The sequence below is a fragment of the Equus przewalskii genome, chromosome 32, assembly GCF_037783145.1.
Source record: "Equus przewalskii isolate Varuska chromosome 32, EquPr2, whole genome shotgun sequence".
Taxonomy (NCBI): Eukaryota; Metazoa; Chordata; class Mammalia; order Perissodactyla; family Equidae; genus Equus; species Equus przewalskii.
This window is the reverse complement of record NC_091862.1, coordinates 17,788,064-17,815,108: the sequence shown is the minus strand read 5'-3', so window position 1 is coordinate 17,815,108 and position 27,045 is coordinate 17,788,064. Positions and strand designations below refer to the sequence as shown.

Here is a 27,045-nt window from a genome sequence, read left to right as displayed (position 1 = left end):
GCCAGCAAGTGAAGACACAGAAGTGGTAATGTCCACCCTGTGGTGTTGACCCTGGAGCTGGCCTTCATAAGGCCTGAAGAGTGAGGCAGACACTGCATGGGGCTGGGAAAGGTTTGAAGCGATGACTTTCTCTCTTGTTCATACAAGATGCTCAGAATCTTAGGACGCTGGCTGGTACTGATTTAATTAGCAGAAAAAAGGACCAAGCAAACCAGCAAGTAGATTCTTTCATCTCTCTCCAGAAAGGACATTTTTAACTGTACTCCTGTTATGAATCTGTGATAAAGGCCAGTGTTGTAATTAAGAAAGGACCTAAAGCATAGCAGAATCAGGACCATTGTGTTTAAAATGTTTAGAGACAAACGTGCACAAAGACCACTGAGTTTTCCTTTGGGAAAAAGTCACAGCCCGTGTAAATAGATAAATTACACTGAATCTATTAAAAACACGTGTTGTATTTGGTTAAAAAGCTAATCTCTTGTTTACCCTCCTGCTGCCAAGGCCTGGGGTGCATGTTCTGGATGTGAATGTGTGTTTGAACGATTAGAGTCCAGGAAAAGGGTCTAGTCTTGTTTATGTTACACTGAAGCTCCTATTCTCAAACTTATTGATTTTCAACCCAGAGATTCTACTGAAAGAGATATTACTGTGTATCACTGTGTAAACCAAATCCATTTTTTTCTTCATCCATTTGTATCAGGAAATATCATAATATTCAAAGCTTTGGAAGGATAAGAAACTGCTTCCAGAATATGTGAGAACTGCCTAGTGAACTCTGTTCCCTTTGCCTAGAATGCGCTTCTCTCTCACCAACCCTCTCTTTATCTCTTGATGCCTATTTATCTTTCTCATTGGGGCGCAGATAGCACTTTCCCCAGGAAGCCTTTGCTGACCCCTCCAAATCTGAGTTGGTTATTTCCCCCTCTGTGCTTCTCCATCCTTCCCCTTCTCACACCTGGTTACAATTGCCTGCCACGCGTCTCCATCAGTCACCAGGCAGATGGTCTGCCAGGATCAGAAGCACATTGCCCGGGACTGTGCCTGCGCACTATGTTAGTAAGCATCTCTTGAATGAATGAGGACACCTCAAAGGCGTCTGTCCTGTAGTAGGGGACTGCTGGCCACCACCAACACTGCCTGCTCCCAGGGCCACCTCCCCACCCCGTGCGCACCGGCAACCTTGGTGTGATGTTTGAGATTTCTACTCGGCTAGATAGCTAAGGACAGAATTGTGCAACTTTTGCATCATGTAACAAACTTCTTTATTTTTAACGGATCTCACACATGATTAGATGTGATAGCTCAGGCAGGTAATTGATCAAAAAAAACCCACAAACAACAGAAAGATTTTAAAGACAAAAGCAAATCTGTAGCCGTCAGGATAAGATCGCTTTGACTGAGTTATAGAAATCTGACTCGGCAACATTGCAGGGAGCGTTCCAAGCACGGCCCCTCTGCCACCTTCTGGCCTGGAGCCCGCAGTCCTCTCTGTCCTCCTGAGCTCTTGGAACCGGGGGATGGGCCTGGGCATTGCAAGCACGTGGAGGATGGACATGGTTGTGAATGCGTGGCTGGGGAGGAACTTGCCCAATCTATTTAAAGACGATAAATTACACCCTTACCGAAAGACTGTTCTATTTCCTTCAAAAGTTCTTGCCTATTCTTTCTCTTCTCCTTGTGCAGAACTGAGGATTAAACTTTGTCTAAATGTGCTCTTCTTCATAGTTAGTTATGTTCTTAGCACTGTGGTATGCTGTCTAACAAGTTAGTTATAACACTGGTTTGGTCCAGTATTTTATTTCAGGAAAAGGTTATTCATTGCAGACCAAATCTTCATTTTACTATCACCATGCTTTTGGCGAAGACAGCGTAATAAAGTTTTAGACAAATGTTGCGTTGGAATAGAAATATTCAGGAGGAGAAGGAGGGGGTCTGGTGGGAGATAAAACATCCTGTCTCCTGATTGGTTGAAGTTAGTATGTGGATGGTGTAAGTCACACCTTGAGTGAAGAAGGTGTAACGTAAAGGTAGAAAAATCTTTCAGTCGCCTCTCTTGTTGAAATGGTTTGGCATTAGGGTTGACAGCACTTATCCCAGTGATGATTGTCCATTGGAGGCCTTTCTAGTTTTTCACACAGTGTGCTTGGTGGAATCACTCTTTTGCAGCCTACACACGTTTCCACGGCTTTGTTCCTTGTTAGTGCTCCAACAATTTGCTTTGAGTCCCAGAGCACTCAGCTTTGCACAGGGGAGGAATTCATGCCCAGAAGGCAGCAAAAGACCGTCCTAACCAAAGACGTAACACTTCTTGTGAAGGCCAGGTGGGGAAGACCAGTGGGGACAGGCAGGAGAGAAGGAACGTGCCACCTTCTGGAAAGGTCTCTGCTCACATGGAGAGGATCTATTTGGAGCCTGAGGGCCAAGTAACTAAGGAAATTCAATGGCGGTCTCCATTCAGAGTGAAGAGGAATCTGAGGCAAGTGGGGACTTGTATCTGGAAGCCATTTTGGCAGAGGCCAATTTCGTTTTGCAGTGCACATGCACACAGGTAGAAATCTGTGTATATTTTTCACTTGAGTTTTGCTCACTGGTAATCATATTACTTTAGGAGAAAAGATGACTCTTAGAGACAATGGGATTAGCTAGAAAGCTTTGCAGGGATGCGCCCCGGGGGCAAGCCCAGAGGTCCCACCACAGATGCATTGCTGTGTGGAGTGAATCTTGCGTGCGTGCTTGAACTGGCAGCAACTGGGGCAGCATTTAGACCTGACAAAAAAGTCATTTGACAGGTGAAATATTTCTTCCTTTGTATTTAGGAAAAAAATCCCAACTTTCTACAACCCAGGAAAATCACTACAACTTTGAAAATTATCTTTTGGTTAATATTATATAAGGTAAATATGGTAAACATTCACAGAAATGATTCATGCTAAACAAATAAACAAAACCAGATCCAAACCCATTAGCATAACATTGTGTGTGATAATCAAGGTGTGTATGAACTAAATTCTATTCACAGGGAGCGGTTACAGCCGAGATGTGCATGCAGGGGTACTATTTATGTAAATGTAGTAACAGTAGCTTTTCTTTAGTCACTTAAATGCCAGTGACTAAGCCATAGCTACCTTTTTAAGAGATGGGAGAGTTGAGGGGTGGGGCCCCCATGTAATCCCTTGTGTAATATCAGGGATTATCTAGGTAAATCAGATGGCTATGCACAAGCTATTTGACTCGGTCAGGAGCGCAGGCTTTGAACTGATTAGAACAGAACGATGAGTATAAACTTGCCCTAAGTTACAGTTCAGGTTGGTCTTCATACCCGAGCTGATTGACATTTGGGATCCAAACTCAGGACTGTGGTCAGATCCCTACCCTTCTCCTTTTCCTCCTTTTTTTGAGATAACATTTTATAATGAATAATTTCTTACAATTGGATTTTTAGAGAAACACTGACAATGAGAACTTTGTGCTACCTATATATTTTATATATGTGCTTTTTTTTAATCTCTGAAGGAGGGAATGTGGGTGTAGTAGGATGTCACGTTAGGGTTTTTTGATCATTTTTATGAGGTGCGTGATTAAAATCTTGAAACTGGCGAACATATTCAGCGAGCAGGACTTGGCTTCAAGTGTAAATTTTCACCCACAAGGTCCAAGATAAATTGTAAAAACTCAAAGGAGAGCTGCAAATACTGTTATGCCAACTTTCCTTTGCAACTTTGTCTCCCGTAGTGTGCTCGCTGTCCACCCAGCACACATGCAGGCCAAGCTGATGCTGCCTGTCACTGTCATCGCTTGTGCTGTTCCCCTCTTGGAAATGCCTTTCCCCATAGCACATTCGAGTTGAATCATGTCCACCCTTTAAGCCACGGCTTAAATATTCCTTCCAGTATAAGTTCTGCCAGACGTCTAGTTCTTCCTCTGAATTCATAGTCAGTCAATTAACACAGCTTGGGAAGAATGGGAGGGCTGCCGGCAGGTGCGGAAGTGTAGAGGTCAGAGCACAGGGTGTGGACAGCATGACTTTCAATGCTCAGTTATATTCATCTGAACCCCAATTTTGCACAAGGAAGGTGAGACAGCGAAGCTACGTGACTTGACCAATATTACACAGTCTGTTAACAGTCAAGCCAGCACCCAGGTGTCCTTGAAGGACTCTGATGTCTTACAGAATCTCCCAGATGTTTTAAGACCAAGAAGCATAGCAAGGTTTCTCCGGCTTTGGTTATCTTTCCCATCTGATCCAGGCCTGGGCAGCTATCCTGTCAGTGGACAAGGCTACTCACCAGACGAGAATCCAGAACCTCAGTAAAAATGGAAAAATCTGAGTGTATATTGATGGCAAAGAGTGGCGTCTACTTGCAGCAACATTATGGAATGCTCTTGTGTAAAGCAAACGCAGCACTGACTTCTGAGGCCAGGAAATCACTCTGCAGGAGTTGGGTGGGAATGTTACATGTTTATGTAATAATTAGTACTTATTCTTGTTTGTTTCCAAAAATGTCATAATCAATAGTTGTAGCGAAGGAAAGAATTGTAGCTTGACAGGAAAGGATGTTCCAGAGGCCAGATTACTGGGCACTGAGATGGTCAGGAGCCTTTCTCTAGTTTCTCTTGTTTTCCCCCAATACACAGTGCTTCTCCGCTCAAAAGCCAGAGTGTTCTGGAAGGCTGAGGTGTATTTTCTCAGAAAGTGCTAATAAGAATATTTATCAGTTGGTTTGCATTATGTATATTATTTTATTCATAAAAGATTTAGAATCTAGGTAGGCTAAATCAAAAATGCTCTGCAATATTTAGGTCTAGAAGTGGGCATGATTGTGAACATTATGTTGGCTTCAAACGCTTAAAAATTAGTTTGGCCACCATGGTAAACGTCATTTGGGTGTCTTAGTAAAGTAGGGGTGGGACATCCAGTACTTACATGGCTCCATTGGTTTGGTGTGGCACATTCAAGGATGACAGCTGTTAGAGGAATTTGGCTCAAAACACAGCCCTCTCTGCTGGTAGTTACATGGTTTTAGTAAATTTAGTGATTGCAGTCGGTGCTTAAAATGGTCCCCAGAGGGGAGTAACAGTGGGACGCACTTTTGAAATTGTCTTTCCGGTGGCCGTTGGGGCCTAGAGTCAGTATTTAAAGCTTTGGAATGATTCCCCGTAGCAATGAATCAAGCATTGAATTTTCAGCACGGTGTATAATTCTGTGATCAGAGGTACAGTAGGGAAAAGTCAGTTATTTTCTTAAGTTCCTTGGCTTTTTAGGGAAAAGTTGTTTACTTTTCATTTTTAGCATGGAGAATGTAAAGAAAGAGAAAACACTGGATGGTTAGACCAGCTGAGTCCACGCCAAAATGAAATGGAACGTGCAACAATCAAATCTGATTCCCATCCAGGACCACTGTAGACTTTCCCTCCTTGCTGGAGAAAAAATAGATATATATTTATAAAACATATATATAAATTAAATATAAATATTATATATATATATTTCCTCTCTATCTCTCCCTCAAATAGTGGAAATTCAGAGAAGGGGTAAATGAGGCTGGCTTAGAATTTTGAAAAAATAGAGTTGAAAGAAGTAAGATGGGATCCTGAGTGGCTAAAATTTGGATCGGTGGAAAGTAGTGATAAAACACTTTGGGTGAGAAAACAACAAAATCCATCTTTTGTAAACTTGACAGGTGTCCTGTAAACTTGACTTAAATGTTCTTGAGAATATGCATGGGACTTATTTAAAAATAGCATGAGTCTTTGCAACTGAAACAGATATCTGCTCTAGACAAAATCTCTTACCAATCTCTTACTTTATGTGACAATACTTATATAACTTTAGAATCTATGCATGGAATAAAGGGAGAGAATTTTTAAATTCTTCCCTACTTTGACACATGACAACATTGGCTATTTTATGGGTTAACTAAAAAATAAATTACGTACTTTTCAAAACCTGTGATGGGCCCCCAAACCTGACTTCTTTCACTGACTTGAAAGATTTTTCAAAACCCCTGATTTTTTAAAATTACTGGTGTTGTACAGGCAGAAGAACCAGTAGTGTGTGGTGGTCTGGGTGGTGAGGGGAGTCGGCAGTGGGCTCTGGAAGTAGACTGTTCTAGTCTGTCCTGGCACTGCCATAGCTACTTGTCCCTTCCTGGGAGAGTTTTTCTGGCATCTCTGAGAGTTTGTTCCTCATCTACAAGATGAGAAAACACTCTGTACCTGAAGGCTGAATGAGAGAGCTATACATAATGATTTGCCTAACACGATCCATGATTGGCACATAACAAGTATTTGTTCCTTTCCCTATTTTTCTGGACCGCAGGCAAGCATCAAGGTTTCCCTACCTAAAAATCCATTTTCCGCTGTTTCATTTTTCTGTTAGCTAGTATAACCCAATTCTCTATTTCCAGTTTTCATCATCACGATTTCATTAGCATATTCAATTTCTCATATTTTTTATAACCCTACATTATTATCTTTTATAAGCCTTATAAGTTATCTTTGCTCCAGTGCCTCTTTGAGCTCTCATGAAATATATTTCCTCCATTGCTGAGTGGTCTCTTCAATTATTCTTGGCTACATAGAAAAGCATTCACAAACGCTCTTATGATTTATCTTTTTACGACCCTCACAGAGCGTGATTTTTTTTGGGTTTGCAAGGGCTTTGCTTGAGTCTCAAGTATTCAGGGCCTCTAGACTAACCAGAGTCTTGTTCTTCTTGTTGTCCGCTCCATGCCTTCTCTTGTAAAACCTTAGCTACAAAATCCTTAACAAGAATCCTTCAATTCTCCTGTTCTCAACTCTAACTTTAATCCTCGCGTCCTGAAATTAGACTACGTCATCTTCTTGCAACCCCAGCTCCTGCCACTTCAGTGGGCGTAAGTCAGGACAGGTTGGCCGGGCATTCACGATAGAGACAAATCTGTGACACTTGTGTCATTGGCCTGGCATAAAGTCATTCCTGAAAGAAAAGCTCATTTTGCGTTAAACAGCTTTCGCTTCCCATTCCTACCTTTCTTTAAGGCAATGTTGAAGTTATATATATATATATATCTAAAAGCCATTTTGTTTGTCAAATTCTGCGCTCAAAGGAGCCATGCCCGTGTTAAAATGTCTTCTTGATATCATCGATATCCCTGTTTTGGTATTATTCACACTTATTTGTATGATTGAAATCTACTTGATAAATGAAGTGATTTTAAAAAGATGAGTGGTTTCATTTGCTTGTTGCCATAAGGGGTCTTCAAGGAGTCTGAGAATTGGAAGAAGGTAGAGAGGTCATCGCGTGCCTCCTTCCATCCAGCGAAGGAGTCTTCTCCTTAATGTTGGGGGGCGCTGGTCCTCATGACTTTATCAGTGCCACTAAGAGGATGCTGCTCTGAGGCCCCGTTCCACTTCAGACGGCTCCTTAGACTGAAAGTTCTGTCTTGTGATGAGCTGATGCTCCCTTCGCACCATAACAAGTTATTTGGGGTAGGCGTAGATTCATTTGATTGATGTTTTCTGCTGTTGGAGAAAACTTTTTTATTAAGAAACATTCCAACAAGCAAGTTGATATTAAGTAGACTTGAATATGTTTGGAATTCACAAGTGTGAAAACCAGGAAACGGCTGTTTGTTTTGGTACAAAGATGAACTCCGATTTCATTCCAGCAGAGCTCATGCTGGTCTTTGTTCCCAAGTCCTGTAGCTGCCTTCAACCCTCAGGCTCACTCCTTTAGTGGTTCAACTCACTGCAATTTTGAAGTACCAGTAATGTTTCCATATCTATGATGAATTCGAGGAAGCCAGACTTTTAAGAAGGACTCCTCTTGGGGCTAGCTCCGTGGCTGAGTGGTTAAGTTCGCGCCCTCCGCTTTGGCGGCCCAGGATTTCGCTGGTTCAAATCCTGGCTGCGGACATGGCACTGCTCATCAAGCCATTCTGAGGCAGCGTCCCACATGCCACAACTGGAGGGACCCACAACTAAAATATACAACTATGTACCGGGGGGCTTTGGGAGAAAAAGGAAAAAATAAAATCTTTAAAAGAAAAAAAAAAAAAAGAAGGCCTCCTCTTGCTGGGTGTAGGAAAGCACACTTCCCCAACTCAAATTTTGTTGAAAGGCAGGATTAAGACTTTGCTAGAAAAGAAGCTTGTCTACCATGTGCTAAAGAGTATTTATGACCTCCAGTACACTTTATCTTTCAGAATAATAATAGGAGCTTAGGAATACCCAAATCCTGCCAGGCTTTAAAAAATTACATCTCATTCACGCCCAGGTATAACCTCCCATCGTAAATCCTGAAAAATGTGGAGGAAGACAGTGACAGGCCGTTCTAGTGCATAATGAGGGATGCGTATTTCCATGCCGGGACTGGTGTTTATGTATGTGATTACTTAGAAGAAGTTTTATTTAACGTACCATATCTTTAAATTGGTTCTATTTTAAATATAATCATGAGAGCTACACTTTATTGTATGCATGCCAAGAGTTTATAAATGGTAATTCTAATCCTCCCAGTCCTATGGGCTAAGTTTTATTCTTCTTGCTTTACCTAGGGGCAACTAAAATCCAGAAACTTTAAGACCTTGCCCAAGGTCACATCCAGTAAGGGGATCGCCACCTTGGACTATTTCGTGGTAAAGCTCACATTCTTTCCCCTGTACCTCCAGCTCATCTTTGGTGAGGATTTTCTGATTCTGAGGCACTTATTTGTTTGGGTTTTTTGTATTTTGGGGGGGGGGGGGTGTTTATTTGTGCCTACAGAGTAACATATGGAAGTATAAGAATCTTATTTTATCTTCCAATATTGTATTTCTATGAACCACAAATTCTCACCTAATCCTATTAAATCTGATACAAAATAGAACTGGAGAGATGATCGAAAAAGGAGAGATGATGGATTTATTGAAACTCACTCTTTTTTAATAGACATCATGAGGCTCGTATGTGAGATTGCCAGTTAATTTTGTGAGGATTACTGTTCTGAATGATTTCAATAATTTCCGCTGCTCTGTTAAAAATCCTCTTTCACATTTGAAGACCTAATAAAGAACAAACTATGATCTCTTTGTTGTGTTATTTGAAAGTTTAGATGAAAGTATAATCCCAGATGGGATAGTTCTGTCTACACCACAACGTCTGTATAAGACCGACTTTGCCATCAAACCCATTTCATCTGCACACTTTCTAAATCAGCATCAGTATTTATGAATAGCTCTTCAGATCTCTTGCTCACATGCATATCATTTTAGTGCAGTTTATTTGAAACACCCCATAGAATGTTCTTTCTTATTCATTTCCCTAAAGCATGAAAAGAATTGGCAAGTGACAAGTAACTTCTCTGTCAAACATCTGCCTGTTTCGTTTAGAATGTGGAAGACACAGATGCTCATTTACCAGTGGCCTCAGGCCACGGCCCAGGGACCCATCAAGAGGAGACAGAGCTGGAAACACAGAGTCTTTTTTTATCCATTTAAAAATATATATGCTTTGACACCAACCCTCAAGCGAGTAGTGGTCCACAACCCAGCAAGAGTTATTTCATTCATAGAACATCACTAAGGCCCGAGGATGCCTTTCTAGTGGTGTTTCCCTGCTTAGACTTGCAGACTTCTTCCGTCCAGGTTCTGAGTTCAGCCTTCCTCCGGGCTCACAGTGGTGATGTTCTGGCGCGCAAACTCTCAAATCTTCCCACTGTCCCACTGTGCAAAGAGCCCTGAGGGACTGTGCACTCGGGTTCCCAAGTCTAAGTCCAGCTCTGACACCTCCCAGCCATGTGACCTTGGGCTCAGCTTCCTTCCCTGCAAAGGCGAATCCTCGCTCTCCCCAGCTGATCTCCTAGGGTCCCTGGGGTTGCTGCTGCGAGGATGCGTGGGAATGTTAGAGCTCCATACACAGGCTCATTTCTGATGTGCCCCGAAGCCCTTGACATCTTTGCATGAACTACCTTTTGCCTCTTAAGTGAGACTACATCTTATGATCTTGATTTCAAGGTCACGAGGACATCTTAGACTCGCCATCCTGAGGCGATATGCAGACGCCCTGCTCCCCTCCCAGTATCCCACCCCAGGCACCAGGTATCCTGGCCAGGGGCACCTGCCCCTCTTTTCTTCAAAATACAGCTAGGGAGACTCCCCCTGCATGGAGCTGTGCCCAGCTCCGTTAAAGGAGTGCATCTTCCTAGGGCCCCGAAACAGATGCCCTCCCTCTGCCTGGAGTGCTCTTCATCCTCACTCCTTCTCTTCCTTGAGTTTAGAGGCCGCTGTTGTTTCTTCTTATGCCACCTGGACTTTACTCCGTATAAGATTCATCACACCGTCCGTCAGTGGGTGAATGGATAAAGAAATGTGATGTATATGTGATATATACATTCCATATATATAATGGAATATTATTCAGCCCCAAAAAGAAGGAAATCTTGCCATTTGCAACAACGTGGATGGACCTTGAGGGTATTATGTTAAGTGAAATCGGTCAGACAGAGAAAAACAAATACCGTATGATCTCACTTACTGCTGGAATCCAAAAATAATAAGAAAAAAAAAACCCCAAGCTCATAGATACGGAGAACACATTGGTGGTTGCCCGAGGTGGGGGGTAGGGGGAATGGGTGAAGGTGGTCAAAGGTACACACTTCCAGTTATAAAATAAACTAAAATAAATAAATCCTGAGGATGTAATGTAGAGCGTGATGACTATAGTTAATAATATTGTATTGTATATTTGAAAGTTGCTAAGAGAATAGATCTTAAAAGTTCTCATCACAAGAAAAAAAAGTTGTCACTGTGTGGTAATGGATGTTGATGAGACATTGTGGTGATCATTTTACAGTGTACACAAACATCAGATCATTATGTTGTACCCGTGAAACTAATATAATGTTATATATCAACTATATCTCAATAAAAAAATAATGATTTTCTCAAATTAAAAAAAACTCATCATAATCCCAACCAAATACTTATTTTGTAGTCATTTGTTTAATGTCTGTCTGTCTGTCATCCCTTTTACCATGAACTTCACGGGGACAGTGCTATGGGCTGAATATCTGTGCCCTTGAAAATCCTTATGTTGAAGCCCTAACTCCTGATGTGATGGTATTTGGAGGTGGGGCCTTCCGGAAGTAATGGGGTTTAGAAGAGGTCATGAGGATGGGGGCCCCGTGATGGGATTAGTGTCCTTCTAAGAAGAGGAAGAGACCAGCGCTCTCTCTCCAGCGTGTGAGGATACAGCCAGACACAGCCACCTGCACGTCGGGCAGAGGACTCTCACTAGCACCCGACCCTGCTGGCACCCCGATCTCAGACTTCCAGCCTCCAGAACTGTGATATTTATGTTTGTCTTTTCAGCCACCCATCTGTGGCAATTCATTATAGCAGCCCGAAGGGCCTCAGACCGACAGGGATCATATCGTTTTACTCATGTCTGCATCCCCGTGGCTGGTGCCTGGCATATGGATGGGTGAAGGAGTGAGAGTCCTGCCTTGAATTCTCCCAGTCACATTCACCTTGTATCTTCTCAAATATTTAGGATTTTCACTCACATTTCTGCCCATAGCCCGGTCTCGTATGTGTTTGATTCATTTACGGAAGTGGATCATCATAAGCATTACTTCTTTTCAACAAAACGTGCTCCAGCTTGAACATCTAAATGAGTGCATTAGCCTCGGGGGCTGTGACTCCTGCAGCCATGGCAGGGCAACTAAAATATTCTCTTTGGGAACCGTCTTCAGTGTTTGAAGCATATTTTCTTTTTAAACTCTCTCAATGATGTATCTTTATCCTTAGAGAAAGAATTTGATTATGTAAGAAAAGCCCAAAGTCATTCCAGTTCAAGTTTGGAGAGTAAGCTAGGTGATCAAGCTTGAAAATGCCATTTAGGGTAAAAAAAATGGCTTGTAGTAAGATTGTTATGTTGTGCAATGAGTACCGTTGACCTGCGTCTATTTTTAACTTTGCTATTAACCAACCATGTGTCTTGGACTAATTACTTGACCCTCTTTTTGATTCAGTTATTTCCTCTGTAAGTTGAGGAGTTGGACTATATGATATCTGTGGTTATTTTCCTGTTCTGAAATTGTATGGGGTGTGTGTGTGTGTGTGTGTGTGTGTGATGGGGTGTGGCCCATACTGGCTCTAATAACAAAGCCAAAGAGAAATTCCAGATTTAGAGTAATGGCAGTTTAGTTGGACTCAAGCCCTTTTTCAAAGACAACACTCCATTTGATGGATGGTCTATGTGTTTGTTAAGCAGAGCAATGCGTTAAAACTTTTCCAGTCGTGGAATACTTAGAGAAATTATTTTTGTGGCACTGACGTAAACTGGTGAGGACGGGGGGTGTCTATATAAGGCTTGATGAAAACATTCATTACATTTTCTTTTTATTTCATAATTATTAGAAAAACAAAATACCAAACATTAGAGAAGATATTAAAATTTGAAGCTGTGGAAAACTTCCAAATAAAAACATTTCAAATTTATCATTAAAACTATGAACTTTTTTCAGATTTTAAACTTGAAATGCTTCATCCAGTTCCCTGTCTAGCCTTTTTGGTGAAAATGTCTTCAAATTCTTGAGAGTCAACACCGACAAGAAACTTTATTCATAAAAAGAGGGAATTTTAAAAATGTAAAGGCCTTTTAACAATTGTGTTAATTTCCTAATGCTGCTATAACAAATGACCATAAATTTACTGGCTAAGACAACACAAATTCATTATCTTACAGTTTGTCTGAAATGGGTTTCAATGGGCTCAAATGAAGTTGTCAGCTTTGTTCCTTCTGGAGGTTCGAGGGAAGAATCCTTGCCTTTTCCAGCTTCCTAGAGGCTGCCTGAATTCCTTGACTCATGATGGCCTTCCAAACATTCCTTCCATTGTCTCCTCTCCTTGTGACTCTGAACCTCCATTGTCTTTTTTAAGAGGACCCCTGTGATTATATTGGGCCCACTCAGAAAATCAAGGATAGTCTTCCCATCTCAGGACCCTTAACGTAATCACGTCTGCAGTCTCTTTTGCCATGGAAGGTCACATATTCACAGGGTCAAGAGATGAGGACGTGGACAACTTTGGGGGCCATTATCCAGGCTACCACGCTACCTTCAAAATTCACATCAGGTGAAGTTCCATTTAAAATCACGCAGAGCTTCCTTTTCTGTAGTCGACAATTGTTGAAATTTCTTGTAATAGTGTGAATGGATTGCTACTCCAAGCTAACTTTTTATATCAAGTATTTCAATATAATGACGACTCTGCAGAAAGGGCACATTCACAGAGTACCCATCCTGTAATTAACAGGGACCCACTAAATTAAGACATCGGCTAGAAACAGACGCGAGGTAGCCAGAGGTTCTGAGTTGCGCCTGGAATCTGGACCCACCTAACTTGTCCCCTGTCCACCCCCAAGTGCTGTGCTGGATCCTTGGGATCCTGGGATAGTAGGTACTTCTGCAGCCTGCAGGCCACTTGTCCTCGATGGGCCTGAGGTTCTGTCTAGCTGATGAGTGCTGGATGTTGCTTATAGAGCTCAGATCCCACTCTGCCTACTCCATACCTGGGTAGCCACAGCCTGATCACCCTGCGGTGCACTGAGAGCTGAAGGGCTCAATGTCTCAAAGCACATGTGGCTCCCAGACCGGAATCTCTGAGTGAGGCAGGGAGTGTGTAGTGGCCTCAGAGTTAGGTAGCAGGAGTCGAATCCAGGAGCGCCTGCTGATTGGCTGGCTGACACTGTGCAGGTCACTTCACCTTCCCGAGCCTCGGCTGCCTCTGCCAGAAAATGGGGATAGTAGTAGTTCCTACCTCAGAGGTTGTCGTAGGAACTCACTGGAATGAGGTCTGTAGAGTGCTGAGCACAGAGCTTTGATCAGCACTGATGCTAACCACTGATGATGATAAGGAAGATGCTGATTTTTTTGCCCTTGTTCTGTTTCTCCCCAGGCAGATTCTTAATTGTCTTCCTCCTGCCTGTCTTCCACTACATTTATTAGGGGTGCTCCATGCAGTAAGCGTATGATGGAAAGTGTCAGTCCTCATGGTGGCTACTTGGAGGCTAGGTCCTCATGGCAGAAGAGGGTTTACACGCTGCTGATTAGAGCCTTGCAGTGTGTAGGGCTGGGGCCGTTCCATTAATGGGTGTGTTATAGTCACACAGAGGAGATCAGTGGACTGTGGGAATGACTTTGGGAGGAAAAGCTAATGCAATGAAACAGAAAACTAAGTGATTCCATCTCTCTTTGATACTCCATTCCTAAGACCATATTATATGACTACAATGAATTCCTGAGCTAATTTGGCAATAATTCATATTTATATTTAGGTTGTTATAGCAATACGCCACTGATCATTTGATTCCAAAAGTAATTTCCTTCTACAAATGTACCCTTGACATCCTAAAATATATATTCAGATTTAATGAAAAAAGTGATGTATTATAAAACAAGGCAGTGTTTTTTGAGCCTGAAATACAAAGAGAAAAGCATTAAGCTGCTTTTAAAATTAATTAGAAATAGAAGCTACTTTCTAAATTGTAATTGATAACTGCTTAATTTGGATTTTTTTTCAGTGACTGGAATGCTCATTTTTTTCATTGAGGATCAAGGAAGTATTTTCAAGATATTTTTGGCTTTGTTAACTGGTTGGGTGAACATTCAAGAATTTTTCAATGGTTTCTTTTTTTTTTAACTTTCAGATGTACATCATTATATATTTCGAATTCTGTGTAGATTACATCATGTTCACCACCCAAAAACTAATTATAGTCCATCCCCTCACATGTGAGCCTAATCACCCCTTTTGCCCTCCCCCTTTCCCCCATGGTAACCATCAACCCAATCTCCATTGCTATGTGTTTGTTTGTCGTTGTTTTTATCTTCTACTTATGAGTGAGATCATACAGTATTTGACTTTCTCCCTCTGACTTATTTCACTCAGCGTATCAAAGGTATTTTTATAAATATATTTAAGTGTTGATAGTTAATATAGCCATTTGTTTTAATTCAGTGGGAAATAATTTTATTAAAGCTTAAATAAAGTCGTGCAAGCAATTTTCCTCCATTACGGTGTCTTTGGGGCTGCATTAATTGTAAGAAATGGAGCTATTGGAGATGTTTACTCAACACACAAACTCCTCATTGTTAACCACTGCTGGTGTGTGCTCACAGCTGCCTCTTAAAGAAATGTAACCCATGGTTAACGGTGGAAAGTGTGGTATTAGCATAATTTTTTGGCAAGGACAAAGCTGGGGTTGCAGTGTCGCCTTCAACAGTGACTCCTTCATTAACAGTGTCTTATCGGAGTCCCGGACTCCAAGGGGGAGATGCAGCCCTCTGATTCTGATGTAGGTAACCAGAGTCCTGTGTGAAATGGTTGCTTCTGAATACTAAAGGAAAAAGGATTTCAGTGGCTTATGATTATGATTTTAAAAGGAGCCAGAAGAAAAATTCTGAAAAGAATTGCTGGTGTTTGATCAAAATTGACAGTGTAGAGGCGGCTTTTTTGACATTGACACTAATGCATATTATGGTTTCTATAAGAGGAATTAAAACTAAAACATTTTTATGCTTCAGGGACCAATTCAGACAAAAATAGATCTGCTAATGCAAGACTTAAGAATCAAGAATAAATTATATCCCCTGAAGGTTCTGGAAGTTCATTTGCACATTGCCAAAGGTATTTCAAACAATTGGGAAAACAATTTTGTATATTTTTGAAGACATATCAAGCTGGGATTGGAAAGTAATAGAAATTATCAAATAGTTATATTGATATTCATCCTTAATACGATAAACTACTCCCCTGGCCTCAGGATTCTCTTTGATTTACTCAATAATAAATAAAACTATAATGTTGAATATAAATGATTAAATTGGGTAATATAAGATAAGAAAGTAGCTACCATTCATTGAGCACTAACTATATGCCAGGCAGGCATGATGCGAACTGTTTTATACACATCTTGCATTTTCACAACAACGCTATTACTTAGGTGCTGTTATTAATGTCCTCAGTTGCAAATGAGGCCATTAAGCCTCAGGGAAATTAAGCGATATTTCTAAGGCCTCTCAACTAGTGAGGGGTAAGGCTGACATTTGAACCCAGGTCTTTTCGTTCTGGAGTCTGTGGTATTCTCTTTATCACCCCTGGGCTTCCGTTCTTATTCACCAGTGACAGTCACTTCTGCTGGCACTATCTTCTTGAATCCATTAAATGATTCCCCTGGGGCTGCTTTTCGCTCTCCTCTTATATAAGAGCGACTATTGCTATTTAAAATAGTGACACCCTGATAATTCTATTAAATAGTCCTTCTTCATGTCAGTGCTTCTAGCAGCTTCTTTTTTATCCGGCTGTGTTGGCCTCTACTGGATTCACATGGGCATGGCAGCAGCCTCCTCTGTGTTGACCAGGTTCCCTCACCGCCTCTCCACTCCAGGCCCCCAGCCTGGAAAGACAGGTACCTCACTGGGCTGGGACCAGATAGTGTCTCTGCTTCAAATTTTCTAGAGGCTTCTTCCTTTCAGATCCTTGTGGACCCTTAAAGTTTGTGTAGGCATCAGATATGAAGTCTCCAGGGCTGACCAATGCCCCCTGTTGCGTAAGTCGAGTGGGGTCTCTGGATGCTCTGGGCAGATGGAGGGTTATGCTTTTACTTTCCCTGTTTGCTAGGAAACAAGAGGCTCAACAGAACAACAGATGCTAAGCATTGTTTGCAGGAGCAAATACGTTCTGAAACTGTGAGCTCTGAAAATTATTCTTGAAAAGATTGGTGGAGTCCCAGAAAAGTTTGGGCAACCCGTATGGTTTAAGGAGTAAGTTCTGTGCCCAGAGATGCCTAGTGCTGGCCCACTCTCAGACAGCCTGTGAGCCTGTCCTGGGTCCCTGGGCAGGTGCTGACCAGAACTGCCTGGTCTGCCCCCTCTGCGTTTGGGAGTCCTTCTGTGGTCCTCAGCCCTCCATCAGCGTTCTCCTTTGATGTGAAACTCGTGTTGTGCAATCTTTCACCAGAAATGATGGAGGTGACGGGTGATGAAGACCAGCCTGAACAACATCTGTTACTTTTTACTTCTGAAAATGAGATTCAGGTTGAATTACAGAGTGCTTTACTTTGTATTTTGTATCTCAGTAATTCTCAACCCTGGCTAGAGATTAGAATTACTGAAGAACTTCAGAAAATACCAAATGCCAAATGACTTGTCTCAAAATAATTAAATCAGAGTAGCTGAGGCTGGGGCCCAGCATCAACATTTCTTAAAAATCATTGCAGGCAAGTAGAATGTGCAGGGTGGGTTGCAGACTCCTGAGTGGGAGGATGGAGTCAGTGAAGGAGGGACTTGGCATTGCTCCTGTTATTACTAGTAGTGCAACTAGTCCTGCTAGCAGACTTACTAGGCTCAGGGATTGTTCCAAGCATTTTCACAGAAGGAAATTACCCTTGTGTACTCCTTACAATAATCTTCGAGCTTATTTCATTCTTACAGATGTGTGTATGGAAAACTTTGAGGAGGAATGACACTTCTTGGGCAGATTCTCTATTACAAAAGTGAGGTTGCACCTGTTTATCTAGTTACACTGTATCTGGTTTTCCATAGTGTTGCCTTTAATCAAAGAAGACTTAGATGGTTCTAGTATGCCTAGCAAACCTTGGTTCTGCCAACTGAGACCCAGGTATTAACATAGCAATCAGTCAAGAATCTTCAGATTGCAGGTCACAGATCCTGGCCTCCTGATTCCTAGTATCAGACTTCACATGAATTTCCCAAAATGCAACTTTGCTGCAAATAGTTTATAGGCTGGCTAAAGTAGCCACATATGATAACATACTGTCCGCAAGGACTCTGGTAACACATATAAACTCTAGTAAAGACACAAATAGGAACACCACGTACTTGGATTTGACACCTGTGCACATTCCCGCATGCTCTCAGGTTGTGTTTACAGCCTCCCTGGGAGGTCGCCACCGTGAGGGGCTAGGTGGGTGGGTGAGACTTAGAATGTGTTATAATTTGGCTGGTTCCTAAGTCTGAGGTCACTTGCCTTCTAGTGAGGGCATTTTTTAAACCATTAAGCTACTTGTTGCTTTTGGTGTATAGCTCTATGAATTTTAACCCACGTGGAGAGCCACCTCACCACCACCACCATCAGATAGAGACCAGCTGCATAGAGCTCGGAGGGCGGTTGCCTCAAATCAGTAGCCACCCGTCTGCTCCATCTGCCTAAGCAGCCTGGATAAACTTAATTTTGTGTGAGAGGGTTAGCTCAATGCTAGCCCCAGCCGGCGATTTCTTGGCTGTTTGGAGACAGGCCCTTCTGAATGTTGACTGATGGAGGAGTGGAAACGTGTGGGGTGGATGCCTTTCCTTTTTTTCTAGCTTGACAAGATACTGTAAATCCTTGATCCTCTAAGGAAGGACTTGAGACACTAAAAGGAGGCTGAAATCAGAGCTCTAAAGGTGTGGGTTACTTTCTGGAAAGAATCGAAATGATATGCCCTCTAGGCCTCCCCCGATAAGAGGTACTGCCTCACAGGGTGCTGCGACCTGGGGTGTGAGACTGGGGCGTGGAAAGTGGACATTCACAGGGCAGTGGGGGTGGGTGGCAGGTGAGCACTTGTCCTCTGTCCTGGCTCCAGCCTCTTCGTCAGCCCCCCTCCCTCCTCCGCCTTTTATTTCCAAATTCACATCTGAGCTCCAAGACTGACCACCTGGAGGACTGGGGTCTGAGCTTCCATCCCACAGCTCGACACCCTCCTCAGAATCCTCTGCGAGACAGAGCAGCAGGAAGGTGCTTTGATGCCTGGGAGCCGCTCCAGGGGAGCTCATTCTGATAACAGTGCTCATCCTTTGATCTCTCCAGCTAACAAGTTCCCACCTTCGGGTTGGAAAATTCTGATAGTTTTGTTTACTTTGCACTATGAAAGCTTAAAATCCTAGGATGAAAAGCTCTGCCTACATATCGAGTAATACGGTTACACCCTAGGAGAAAGAAAACTTGTGTCTCCAGCTAAAGAAATACCTTTTATTCGTGTAGCTTTTCCTTGCCCTTCCTGTACCTCTGTAACGTGCGAGGCATTTACAGCGTCTGTGTTCTAACGAACCGCAGGAACCCAACGATGGAGGAGAGCTCAGGGATGGGGTGGAGATAATGGGGTCCATGGTACAAGTGCCACCACTGGTCAGGCTGCTCCTCTCTTTGTGCAGAAAGAAGTGAAGTCTTCTATGAGGGAGGGGGGGAGAGAAGGACAGAGGGACGGAAGGAGTTAGGAAGGACATTTAGGCTGAGTCTGAATGGAGGGGTTGGGGAGGAGCTTTTCTAAGAGAGGAAGGAGCCAGTTCAAAACGTCCCTGTCTGACAACAGGTCCGTGTGTTCCAGAAAAGAGAGAAGGCTATTGAGCCTGATGGCAGGTGTGGTGGGAGGCAGGGCCTGAGTCGTGTAGGGTATAAACCATGCTAGAACCTGAGTGGTTTGTTCTCAGAGGGCTAACATGGCCCGATTGATAAGATTAAACCTCCCTCTGGTTGCTATATGGTAGAGGAGAAAATTAGTGATGAATGAAGAGATACAAGGGCTGTCCCAGATGGCCGGCGGGGCTGGTGAGAAGTGGTCAGATCTGAGTAATCTTTTGAAGGCTGAGCCAACAGGATTTGCAACTGGGTTGCAAGGATGGCATAAAGGAAGGAGATGGGTCACGGATGACACTTGGGCTTCAGAGCCCCTGGGGGAAGGGATGTGTCCAGTAACCAGATAAGGAAGACAAAGGGAAGCGGTGACACGGGGTGGAATCAGAGTTCAGCCAAGTGTGAGGTGCCTTTAGACATCAAGCTGAGGTGTTAGGAGTCAGTTGGTCCCGCGTCTGGAGTTTGAGGTGGCAGTCAGGCATTTTAGTCATCCCTTTTTAGGAACTTGGTTCTTTGGAAAACTTTTCTATTTCAGAAACATGTAATTATTTGAGCTCTCTGACTCCTGAGATTGATACTTGGAGAAGATGCTGGAGTATGTTGGGATTTCTCACCTCCCTCGTAGGGAAGACACATCCACGTGATGAGCGGACAGGGCCCCTCTGCAGCTATACCACCTGCATTATGGTGCGATAGTTCTGAATATTTCTCTAGACTTACGCAACCGTTTTCCTGAATTCTTTTATGCATATCCACTTTATTGTCAGATGTAAATCTCATTTCCTATTTATATATGTTCCCAGTGGAGAACAGCACAATAATTAAGATCTAACAAGTTGTTAATCACGTTCACATTTCAAAGGTTTCTGAAAATAACCCAATCACAAGCATGCCAGGTGTTTCTGTTTGATTGTCCTGTGCATGACAGTTGGGCCCTGTTGTCCCTTTACCGTACACAAATGGCCAGAGTACAATCATTGTGGACATCAAGTGGGTGATAAATCAGAGAACGACAAAGGAAAAGGGGGTGGATGATGCCTGAGTATAGAGAAAACCTAAAAGCCAAAACCCACTTATTGTTATGCTTGGGTAAGTTTCCCCGCTTGAACTGTCCCCGGGTTAAGCTTTGCTTCCCTTTTATTCCATTTTCTTAATTTACTTTTGCTTTCTCTTGAAAAAGCACCTTTCATCCATCCCAATGAGGACATTTATCTTATTCCCTAATCTACTGTCCTCTATAAGTGTCCTTGTGTTTCCAGTATTTTCCACATTTTGTTCTGTTAGAAAGTCTGGTCATCATCACTTTCCCCTAGACTGACACGCATTGCCCCCTTGGAGAGAGGCCTCTGATTATATGGCTGCATCATTGTCTCCCCCACAATCAAACGTGCCGCCAGATGGTCACATGGGCAGTGCCGGGGCTGCACAAAAGCCGGAGATGGCAACACTCTAGGTAGGCTTTTCAGATGAGCAGATGCCTGAGTACCTTCTAGAAAAACCAGTCTTCTCTCCTGTCTGCAGCAAAACAGCTGTGTGACCATGAGCAAATTCCTGGATTTCTTCAGGCCTCTGTTCTCTCCTCCGTAATGGGGATAATTATAACCTACCTCTGATATCTGAATTAAATGAATGAATACCTGTAAAACACTTAACAGACTACCTGCGACATAAAAGGAACTCAATAAACTTTAGTTCCTGTCCCAACCCCCATGAGCCTTTATTCCTCAGGAAACAATAACCGTGCATTCTGAAAACACACATGCCGGTAAGTGGCTATTAGTGAAGACAAGTGAGGCTTCGGAAGCAAGCTAGACTGAGAAGATAAAAGGAAATTGACAATCACGACAGCGTGGAGAAACAGCGCGGTGTTTCTCAGAGTGTGGTTTCAGGACCCACAGCATCAGCATCACTCGGGAGCCTGGTAGAGATGCGCTTTCTCAGAGCTACTGAATCAGAACCTCTGGGGGTGGGGCCGGGCAGTCCGTGCTTTAGCAAGCCCTACGGGTAATTCTGATGCACACTCAAGTTTGAGAACCACTGGTCTAAGGTAAACTCAACAGATGTTAGGTGAGGAATAATGGTGCGTGTTCTGCGTGTGGATGTCTGTGTGCACGAACACCCACGTATGTAGAATGTTTGTACTGCTGAAACTATTAACCAACGATGGTAATATCAGCAAAATCTCGCTAAATTGATGATTAATTACTCATTTTTCTTTGGTACTGTTGTCTGGGTAGAAATATATCTAGAATGTTTATTTTTAACGACTTTGTGCTAAATTCATTTTGGGTTTAACACTATAGATTCATCAACTTTTTTCTTCTTTTTTTTTTCCCTAGGAAATTCCACTTACTTGGATGACCATGGACCACCTCCCAGTAAGGTAAGGTCTTTGCTTGTGGTATAAATCCTGTTTTACTTTTCTCAGTACCGACAGCCTCCAATAACCCAGCTAGATTCCTCCTGGCTCTGACAAGAAATTAGTAGATGGCAGATGTCAAGTTAGTCTTTGACTTACAGTAAAGAGAAAAATGAAGCACATGAAGATAGCCAGGTGGTGAGGGAGGAAGAGGAGCTGTTTCTCAATCAGTAGCTGTAGCTGTCCCAGGCACGGGGGCCTTCGGCTGGCTTCAGACCTTTGGCAGCATCTCCTGTTTGCTGATGCGTTTGCCTCAGCATCCATGCTGGCCCACGATTTGATGTCCCCAGCCCAGCCTCCTCATGCCTTAGGGCCTTGGGGGCCAGAATCACCCCCGCGTCTTTCCCCCTGTCCTGCCTTAGTTGGGATGCTCCACCCAAGGTCAACCCCTTGGAACTGGCCTTCTCTGCCAGTGCCTCTCAAGGCTGCCCTAGCCTGGTCTGCATGTCGCCTTTTGTTCTTTTCCTCTAAGCCGTTTTGGCCTGACTTTTAAGTGTCAGAACAGTCCAGTGAAGTATTAATGTAGTTCCTACCACTGTCTACTTTTCTGAGCTCAATGAAAACCAAATGTCACTCTACCAAAAATTGAGAAAAATAATGATAGCTTTTGACCACTTAAGGCGATGCCTGCAAAGTGCAGTTGTAAGTACATAGTGAAAAGGTAATCAACCACTAACTTCAGAGGCTGGAAACGTACCCCAAAGTTGGCTTTCAAGTTTGTAGGATTTGAAAAGCTCCACCACCTGCAAGACCGTGAGCTTTGGCATAAGGTATTTCTGGGTTCATGACTGGCTCTGCCACTTTTGATGAATGACATTGGACAGATTACCTAATATTTTCAGCCTCAGGGTTCTTTTTCTTTTTCTTTTTCTTTTTTTGGAGAAGAAGATTGGCTCAGCTAACATCTGTTGCCAATCTTCCTCTTTTTGCTTGAGGAAGATTGTACCTGAGCTAATATCTGTGCCAATCTTCCTCTACTTTATATATGGGACACTGCCACAGCATGGCTTGATGAGTGATGTGTAGGTCTGCGCCTGGAATCCTAACCCGCGAACCCCAGGCCTCCGAAGCAGAGTATGCAAACTTAACCACTACACTACTGGGCTGGCCCTGGGCCTCAGTTTTTTGATGTGCAAATTGGGATTAAAAATACTACGCCCAGGACAGGACATCTGAAAGGACTGAATGAGCTGATATATGACAAGCACTCAGGACCTGGCATGCAATAAGCATTAAAAGAACTGTGGCTAGTGTTACGTAGACTGGAGTAACATTAGGATTATTGATGAATGGTACAGTAGTATTTATCACAGTCGTGAATGGCTCTCCCACTTGGTCCACTGCCTATGTATCGAGTGCCAGTGATGCTACAGGCACTAGGAATACAATATAAAACAAAACAAGAACAACCACCACCAAATAGCCCCTATGCTGGAGGAACAAAAGAATATAGAGGATTAGACCCGTCTGAGGATAAAGACCACGTCTAGCTCCTCACATCCTTGCATTAGCCTCCAGTCACAGAGGGAGGCATCATGACTATTTATTGAATTTCACTGAATTGGACCATGGAATCCAGAACTGGAATCTGAATTAGGTCTTCTGGCTCCCATCCCAGGTTCTTTCCACTAGGCCAGTATTCTCAAACTTTAGCTTGCATCAAGATTTCCTGGAGGCTTGTTAAAACACAAATTGCTGGGCCCAGACGCCTGAGTGCCTGATTCTGTAGGTCTGGGGCCGGACCTGAGAATTTGCATTTCACACAAGCTCCCAAGTGATGCTGATGCTGCACTCTGGGGACCACATTTGAGACCACTGCTCTAAAGACCATGGATATAAAGAAAACTGTTTCCCTGGACATTTTCTGGGTTGTTTTTACTGCTAATACCTTAGAGAGAATGGTGTGGCTTATTGTATAAAGGCTATTTATGAATACAATGATGACTCACCATTGTAACTTTTCTTATAATGAAAACATCTTTTCTTTGGTCAATAACCCTGTTTTCTTTGGTCAGTAATGGTAAGGATGGACTGCTGGGCTCCTTCACCACTAACTGGACTTCTCTCCCAAGTGGGGCTAGGTAAACCCTCCCCACCCCTCTGCTCTGCAGGGAGGGGCTTGAGCGGCTCTGTCTGTGGGACCCATCAGCTGTTTCCCTCAATGGCATGTCAGGACATTGCTTCAGCTTGCAGCTTTGATAAACGGGGTTTTACCTAGTCAGAAGACCGAGGCTCACTTTATATAAACTTGCCTTCTTGACCTCAATCCTTGGTGACTACCCCTTTAGTCTGCCTAGGGGCCTTGCTCTCAAGGAGTTGACCATCCTGCCTGCCTCTTTGTTGGAATCCTCGGTGCCAGGATTCTGTGTTTGCTGGGCCCTGTCCCCTTGCCCCTGTAGGGCTTTCCATGGCTGTCATCCACCCCTGCAATCTGGTCTTCACCCCTCCCTTCCCCCTGCCCCCCTTGATACACAAAAATGATCAGGTCATGTCCTCTCATTTTAGACCACTTTCAAAGTAAATCCAGTTTTATAAACTGTATTCCAAGTTTGAAAATTGTGAATATGATCTCTTTCAACCAGCAGAAGTTTATATAATACAGATTCTTTCACTCTAACTGTATTTTCATTATCTAGGAGTGGAGTAGCAAAAACACTCTGGACTTTCTAAGCAGTAGCCAAAATAAGAGGAATATAAAAATGGGTAAAAATAATATTGGTATGTTAACATCTTTTCATCCATGCTTATTACTCCTGGCAGGGTGGAAATGAATCCCAGAAGTGGTAAGGTCAAACTTCCAGATAAAGGTCCCTTGAGTGACCGTGAGACGGGGCCTCGGTTATTTGCGTCTGCAGACCACTGGTGGATCCAGGGACATGGTGGCATCCAGAGGATAAGGATGCACACATGTTTGGCTTCCAGAGTGAACCCCCAGCCTGGCAGGGGAGAGCAAGACTGAGTCCAGACCCACAGTTTTCACATTTGTTTAGCACTCAGAAATAACCTTTTTTTGCCAATATGGAAAGGGCTGTGATCTAGATAAAGTAAGATTTTTAAACCCTGAAAATGTACTGAGATTTACAGGCAAGTTCTCGTTTTATTAAAAGTGCAGTTCCACAAGTTTCACATTCCACAAGTAATAGCCATTTAGGGAATGGGGTGTGTGCCACACAGCACACGCAGAACCCAGGACTTCATTCTCTCCAGTGTTTTCATTAAAAAGAACCAAATGCTTCTGACTTGACTTGTTTTTAAAATTCAGTTTAACCTCACGGCTCACCTTGGTTTTTGATCTAAGTCATTATTTAAAGGCAGATGTTAATATTTTCTTTTGTCAACCACTTTTTACTACCAACTTTGTGTGTGCACAGAAAGCAGTGGTTAAAGGTTGGAGACCTACTAAGAATGAACATGTAGGTCTCCGTGGAATGAATTAGAAAGATATTCTTGAGTACAAAAACAGGCATGAAATACCAAGTCTAGTGTGATTGCACTTATAAAATTGTGTGCCTGTGGATGTGTGTGCAGAGAAAAGCCTGGAAGGATAATGGTGTTTTTCTAGAGAGTGAGATTTTCAGGAGAATTTTACTCTTTTCCTTATACTTTTCGGTAATTTGCGTTCCTTAAGGTAATGCTTTCTCAATCTAAAAATCAGGGAAAAAAACGTCCTCATGTAACAAGATTAAAGTTGGGCTGAAAAGCCTGGGGTGTTCTGGCCTCTGTGGCATTGTCTGCAGCTCCGTCAACCCCCCAGAGCAGTGTGACCTCTGGAGGTTGACGTCTTCTTGTGGCTTCACTTCACCTGGGACGTGGGTCCCCCATGTGAGCAGCAGGCATTGGTGATGATCAATTACGGTGGTTGCAAATAGGATACAGTTATCATTTCATGTATTTTGGATTCCCGAATCTGATGGATAAGGAGAGCTGGTCTGAGCAATTCAAGGAAAATGAAACCACTATTCATAGCTGATTTCTTCCTATGTGCCTAGCACTCTGCTAAGCACTTCTCTTGCAGGTTTAGTCTCTATAAAACTCTATAAAAGAGGAAGTAATTTTTTAATCCTTGTTTTACAGATGAGGGAACTAGATCTTAGAGAGGCTGAATAATTTGCCAAAGGTCATGCACTAGGATTCCAGCCCAGGGCTGTGTAGCTTCAGGGGCCACATTTTTAACCATTTCAAGATTACTAATTTAAGTAGAAATACAATAATTTTTCACTGTATTTCTGGAGTTTACCCTTTTATATAAGTTATCTGGTACCTTAACTAGTACAATAAACAAATGTTAATTCTCAGGATACCCGAAAAAAATAGTCATCACCATTTACCATCTGGGTCCAATGGACACTTTTAATTTTTTTTATTAACTATCTAGTGAATTTTTAAATTTCTACCTCATCTTTTTCCTTCCAACCACCTTTGAATATATATCTACTTTCAGCATTCGTCCATTTACAAACTGTATATAGAGTAAGTTTTGGTGTACAAACATCATAAAACATGAAAGACTCCTGTCCCACATTCATTTAGCAAAATGGGACAGTCCATGTTCTTGTCAGAAATATCGTTTGATGAAGTCCTTCCTCTCGAATGACTAACTGCATGAGAATACTGTATTTTTTTTTCATCCTTAGAAATATATTGTTCTCTCATCGACTTAAGTTTGAGAGAATGAATCCAGGATACCATCGTCTGAAAACTCAAGAGTTTGAGGTGTCACTTTCATGATCAATTTCATCATTGTCATTAGAGTCTTGACGGCTACTGTCTAACCCTTAGCATTCACCTCTGATTCCTCTAATGCTTCTGAAACCTCTCCCTTTGTCAGTTTCCTTCTTTGTCCTTATAGGCAGGAATGACAAATTCTGAATTCTTCACTCTATTCAATGAAAGTTAAAAGCAGACTGCAAAGATGGTGTCTCCAGTATTCTCTTAATTCTTTCAGGAAGAAGGTACAGTACTTTGGGCAACACAATAAGAAATATGAAGAGTGATGCAATAATGACAATTTATTTCCTTAATTAATCTTCCTTCTGGGCCTACACTGTTCAATACAACCTTTAGGCTTTTGTAGCTATTTAAATTTAAATTAATTAAAATTCAAAAAAAATTCAGTTTTTCAGTTGCACTAGCCACATATCAACTTCTCTGTAGCCACATGCAGCTAGTGGCTGCTATATTGGACAAGACAGAATGGGACATTTTAATCATTGCTGAATAGCAGTGTGGTTCTAAGCCATTCCATCATTCTTA

At 42.6% G+C, this 27,045-nt stretch overlaps 1 protein-coding gene across 5 annotated transcripts in view; it reads left to right on the top strand.

Annotated features, from left to right (window-relative positions):
- The window catches only part of UST (uronyl 2-sulfotransferase), a 350,943-nt gene that overhangs the window by 93,931 nt on the left and 229,967 nt on the right, over nucleotides 1-27,045 (top strand). For all 5 annotated transcript variants that reach the window (XM_070602965.1, XM_070602964.1, XM_070602961.1 and 2 more), the window contains exon 2: nucleotides 21,713-21,756. In XM_070602965.1, the coding sequence (XP_070459066.1) occupies nucleotides 21,713-21,756 (44 nt within the window). The remainder of the gene's footprint in view (nucleotides 1-21,712; nucleotides 21,757-27,045) is intronic.